General features: G+C 34.5%; 1 protein-coding gene across 1 annotated transcript; it reads right to left on the reverse strand.

Moving 5' to 3' along the window:
• Window positions 1–319: 319 nt before the first annotated feature.
• Window positions 320–6000, reverse strand: LOC124174440. The gene is made up of 4 exons (XM_046553608.1): window positions 5582–6000; window positions 3631–4987; window positions 1941–2744; window positions 320–1810 (listed from the first exon to the last, which is right to left on the reverse strand). The coding sequence occupies exons 1-4, from the start codon at window positions 5661–5663 to the stop codon at window positions 1573–1575; spliced, it is 2481 nt and encodes an 826-aa protein (XP_046409564.1). The 5' UTR covers window positions 5664–6000; the 3' UTR covers window positions 320–1572.

Consider the following 6000-nt stretch of genomic DNA (forward strand, 5'->3'; position numbering starts at 1 on the left):
TAGAAAAGTCAAGCCGCAAACCATTTTAGATATGATATTTGGGACAATTGTGGATCATTTATAGCAAAACATGATTTGTCACAACACATCATTAAAAATTAGTTATGTTGAAGTATTTTCTGATAACACGCTGTCACCGTGATTTGCGTAAGAGATTTTAATCAGACAACTATTATACATTGTTCAATTCCTACAAGGGTTTACTACGCTTATTTTCTTTGTATACAAATCCAGCATTTCTCTGATTAATATTCATTGTAGGTGCGGTGTACATGATTAGAGTTATTGCGGAAAGGCAATTGGTTTTTCAAGTCTATTGGAGAACGGTGTGTAACATATTTACTAAGTAATGTAATAATAAGTTGAAACAACGTCAATCAAGGTAGGTAACGGTTTTATTTTTATTTTCACCAATATCAAAAGTTAAAATATATACAAAACTTTGGACAAGGCACTAAGAGCTTACTGCGAACTTGAAAGTTATATACAGTTCAAGGTAATATATACTTCAAAACACAGTTATTTTAAACATAATTTACGAAATATGTACGTATAACATTACACTAATAAAAGGGTGTATTTGAATTTTTTTATCGAAAAACTGAAGTACAACCTCGAGGTTACCGTTTAATTTCGACATTCGCACATGCCTTCAAGTTGTACATGCAAACTAAATTATAATGTTCTCTCTTTTAAGAAGTGCACATGAGAGTGGTTGGTTCAATACGCGTAATAAATACAGGACTTAGTGCTAATAGAAATTAGTAAAGAGCTATTGGATTTATATAGACGGGGAAGATATTTAATTTTTTTATAGATCCCATTTAGGATGTTGATAAAATGGCAAAGAAAATGGGTATTTCACTGCCATATTACTTTTAAAAATATGAAATATTTTACGTTCTATTGCGAATACTTATCACTTCATTTCTACGATTATATATGAAGTGTTGCACACTTGGTTCGAATTTGATTACTCTAAAGTATAATCATTCCTAAGGTAATTGCTCTGTAAAGACTACACGTTTAGATTTCCAAATGATAAAATCTATTATATTCTCAGAGAATATTATCGGCGATTTTCTTTATGTCAAGATTTCTGAATCCTAATTATGTATATGCATCATTAGTACATTATATAATTAAAAAGTTGCCCAAAATAACACTCCGAAATGCTGAGTAAATTTCAGTTTTGAATTAATTATTAGTTTCCAATTACACTTTGTGGGTAAAGTTATTAGATACGTTAATATTTTATAACGAAATAGAGACGTTTCCATATTTTTTTATGCTAACAGTAAAAAATATGGAATGCCCGAGAATAAAATTTAAATGAATAATTAAATATATTAAATACAATGTATCATTGTGAGAATCATTCAACATCTGGATAGCTAGCAAACAGCTAGCGATAATAACTGTTATCATGAAATCTGCTTTTTGTAATTTGTCTGGTTAAGAAAGTTATCACCAAATGTAATTTTGGAACTGGTATAAGTATGAAAAGGACCTTTCATTGAATGAGAAATATTGTGTTTGTTCCGGTTGAAATCTGACCTGTAAAACTTAAACTTATACCTCATCAGAGTCCTGCTCTGCCGATTTTACAAAAAATACAAGATAAGCAGTCATTTGGGCTGCAGACAAAGCTTCTTCTTCTGTCATGGGTGCTACATCCATATCGTTGTAATGATACCACTGATTTCCATGCCTGACGTAACTGGTGTAGTGTCCGCAGTCCATGGTGCCACCGGCATGTGCTATTATGCAAATTGGCTCATACGCAGTTGAATTTTTGGGTGCATCATTTCTGTTAACAGCAGATTTGAAACTACTTATTAATCAATAGAAATGTAACAAGGTTAGATATAATATTGCTAATTTTAAGGGTTGAAAAAGACGAAACTTAAAGGGGCTATTTTTGTTTTTTAGATACTCACAAGAATGTTGCACCAAGATCCAAATTCTTTGGTATTGTAACATCAGTGCTTATTTTAGAAAATATTCCTTCACTGGACATTCCATACCTATTCACCTGTAGGGTTAAAATGTTGGGTTGACGCCTAAATGTGGTACGCATTATATGAACATCGTGTTTGCATGTTCCGCAGGTTAAATGTCTCTCTTCTGGTGCAAAAATATTCTCTACGGCTCTTTGCAAATCTATTGGTGCCATAATATCGTCTGAAGGAATGTCGACAAAAAGCATAAGGTTGTCTACTTTTTTTTGGCGATGCTTCTGACATCCTTTACAAGTATAATGTTCCATTAAATGGAGCTGGAAGTTCTCATCAACAGGATTTTTATGCAACATTGTCTCATCATTTGTTGGTGCCAATGGTGGTGTGTGCACTTTGTAAGAGGGATCTGATGGGTTGGACAATTTACGTAATTTCGGACTTAGCAAATCCTGAACACTATGACTCAAAGCTAGTTTTTTAAATTTAGGGCTTTGGTTAGGATCTCCAAGACTGTGGCTCCTTTTCATACCGTTATATTGTGGTACAGAAATATCTGCTAACGGTTGTCTTTTGTTAGGTGTTTGAGGTGTCTTCAATATTTTATGGGAATCTTGCTGATTTTTCGGTACATTTTCCATCTCGTTTACACCTTCTTCAGCTGAAATCAACTTTCCTAAGTCTGATTTAATATGGTTTAGCAGAATCATGAGAAATTCAGATACATCTTGTTGACGCTCTGAGGGGTATGTTTCATCAAGTACACCAAGTTCTTCTTTTAATAACCTGAAAATCACGTCATGATTTGAATTTCATTGTATTCATTTAGGTCGAATTCTCACTATGCTTCAGGTTTCTCTCTACGTCATGTCCATATTTCAATAACTATTTAGAATGTGAACTATAAAATGTAATACAGAAGTGGAAGAATCTAGATGAATCCAAACAATAACATTCATTTCAATGAATGGTTCGTGATCTGCTTCAGAAAAAACTTGAACTATAAAACATTACGAAAAATATAGTAAAAGCAGTACAGAATAGCAGTCATGTCATTTTAAAAAAATGAGAAAAGTGGTCACTCGAAATTGATTATTATCCAGTAATTATAATATAAATGGTTGCTAATTGCAGAGCCTTTGACTTCAAATTGCATATAGTGAAAGTTTTCACTCACAACGAGCAGTGACTAGATTGTTGGTGAATAATGCTAAAACCAAGAATGTGATAAAAGTCTTAGTTTCCGTTTAAAGTGACTAAACGTTTTTTGTTCAGTGTCATTATCTGCTCAAATGCACAGAAATGAAGATTGTTCTATTTCAAGGAGGAATGCACACCGATATATTTTTGGAACACAAGATTTTTCAAGTTGTATTTCACACCGATGTAACCAGTGCAGTAAGTCAAGTAATTATTTTTGTCTCAAATTTGCTGTAGTTACACAATTAAAAAAGGTGTAATACTTTATAATCATCACACTCAAGTTTTATGACTATTTGTAATAAGATTACATTGAAGCCTCAGGAAAAGGAACACAATTGTGATTACTTCTCTGAAAACTGTAATAAAATTTACATTTTTTAATGTAAAAGGTCAAGTTTAAAAAAACGCTATGTAGTGCTAGTGTCAAAGTAGTCGATATGAATTGCCAATAGATCGATGATACACTCACTTTATAGTTTGATATGCCTTTTCCCTTCCACTGGTACCCTTCATCCAATGTACTTTGGTAGTGATCAAATATTTTGTTAATTTTGAACAATCCTGCAAGTTGTAGTGGTGGAATGTATCTAGCAGGGGCATGGCAAATAATGCTTGCAAGGTTGCATTTAACCAACATCTGTTTTCTCCAGGTGGGTTTGGGAATCCAGTTAAGTGATATGGTTCTTGTAAATTAGTTTCTGTAAGCAACCTGTCATCTGGTACTTTCAGTATTTCCAACCGTTTAATGCTGCCAAGGGAGGTTGATCCACTTTCTTCAAGATCATCCCCATTCCAGGGATTGAACATTTCCTCCGGAATAGCAGATGCATCAAAATTATTGTGGGCGGTACATATTTCCTGGAGATTCGGCACAACAGGATTTATGATGACTGCAACCTTTGGAGTTGAATTCACAATGTGTTTGCTCGTTTTTGATTTTGGTTGATCATTTGTGTTTAATGAAAATATATTTATAGAATTTTCCGATGAGTTTTTTAAATTTTCAACCGCTCTTGCTATCTTTGACTTTATACCAATGGATGAATTAGATTTGGACTGATTTGGATTTTTTTTTGACAGTGAAAGTGGTGTTGTTGCTGTCGGTCTTTGGGCAGCTGATTTTTTATAGAAACTTTCTGTGGTAATCAAAGCATTCCCAAAACTACTATTTGCTTCAACAGTACTAATAGATGCCGGGTTTGTACACTTTGTGGCTTTTGAAACAGGAGTTTTCGGACTAGTAGACTTGCTTTGCACCTGTATTTCTGCGGTGTGGAGCACATTCATAGATGCTGGCTCTGAAGTTGCTCCAGAACTAGGCTTGATTATCGTTAACTCAGACCTCAAAATAGTTCCATCATCTTTTTGAATTTTCCTATGAATCGGTTTTTTAACTATTGGTCGAATACTTATCTCATCTGAATTCACAAAGGGCATCAAAGAGCAATTTTTTGATTCTGTGTGGTCACTTTTGACTGCTCCATTTTTTGTTGTTGGAGCAGTATTATCGTGTACTTCTACGATAAGATAAACGTCATTACACTTTCTCATGGAAGTGGCATCATTTGTTTTGTTACTATCATTTTTATGTGTGATATCGCTAGGTGTTTGATGATAATTATTTCGATCAGCAATGCCTGTGTTACCTATAGTCTTCTTTATGGGTGTCAAAGTGATTTCACTACTATTGAGATTTAAATTTAAAGATAAATCTTCCGTAGGACTCGGAATTAATTTCTTTCGAGCGCTACAAGGACCTTGATGATTACGTCTCCGCTTAGCAGATTGCGTTATTCTTGCATTCCAGGTACAACTGGTGTCAACCACTGTTTAAAAAAAAAAGCGATAAGCTATCAGTATTTATAGGAGACACCATTTCCATCATATTAAACAAAAATTTGAAAATTTAAATTAAATTATATGGTGATTTGTTCGGTGAGTAATTAAAGATTCTTTTAAATTCTTAATGTAATTCTGCACTAGTATCTCAGCTGTTACTTAAAGTTTTTGGACACATTTGTTATATCGCTGTAGGAAATTGTCATTGCCTGAAAGTATACCGGTTCAGACAAGTCACGTATCCAGAGATATAAAATAGGAACAAAATAAATAACCAATGAACAAATTTTTCCGGGCTAAAGACGAAGATTTATTAGTGCTTAATGGAAAGTCAACGTTAATGGAAAGTTCATTTCAAGTGTAAAATGGTATCGCAATGACGTAGCTCTCGTAACATTACCAGCAGGACTTCTGCGAATCAGTGAAATGAGTAGAAATACAACAGTGGTGAAAAAAATCACGTTATCATCTTATCCTTGTCAACAAATCCCGTTATTCAAGAATCATTATTGACAGAAAGAAAGAACATGTTAGCTGACCCACATAAATGAAATTGAGGTTAGGTAGGTTTGTATACATACTGATATTGGGTGAAGTTGGTGACGTGGTAGTGGCTTTTGGCCGTATATTTCGGTGAACCGCTGCTGTTGCTACGCTCAACATCTTTCGCAGTTTACAAGATGCTTCCGACGTTTCCGAAATATGCAACCCGGGTGTTGCTGTGGCACGTTGGACGTGTTGCCAATTCCTTACGTTTTCCAGTTGTTCAGTGTCTCGTTGATAATAATGCCACGTTAAGTATTGTGGTGCACGGTCGAATATTTATCTACAAACCGTTCGCGTTTTCTTGCATTCTTCGACAAAATTTGTGGAAAAATACACAACACACAGCACCCGGCACCAAGCAACGAGCGTGTGCGTTTTGGCGCCCGAAAATAATCCACTCCTCTCCGGAATATTGGCGGGAAATATCTCCCAATTAGGATACTGGGTTAAACAG

Source organism: Neodiprion fabricii, chromosome 1, assembly GCF_021155785.1.
Source record: "Neodiprion fabricii isolate iyNeoFabr1 chromosome 1, iyNeoFabr1.1, whole genome shotgun sequence".
NCBI classification, from domain to species: Eukaryota; Metazoa; Arthropoda; class Insecta; order Hymenoptera; family Diprionidae; genus Neodiprion; species Neodiprion fabricii.

What these genes read in the sequence shown, in the direction of transcription:
- LOC124174440 (XM_046553608.1), bottom strand. Translation starts at nt 5,663, where the DNA reads ATGTTGAGCGTAGCAACAGCAGCGGTTCACCGAAATATACGGCCAAAA. An exon ending in ACCAACTTCACCCAATATCA is followed by an intron (nt 4,988 to 5,581) that starts GTATGTATACAA and finishes TTTTTTAAACAG; the next exon opens with TGGTTGACACCAGTTGTACC. An exon ending in AAGGCATATCAAACTATAAA is followed by an intron (nt 2,745 to 3,630) that starts GTGAGTGTATCA and finishes CGTGATTTTCAG; the next exon opens with GTTATTAAAAGAAGAACTTG.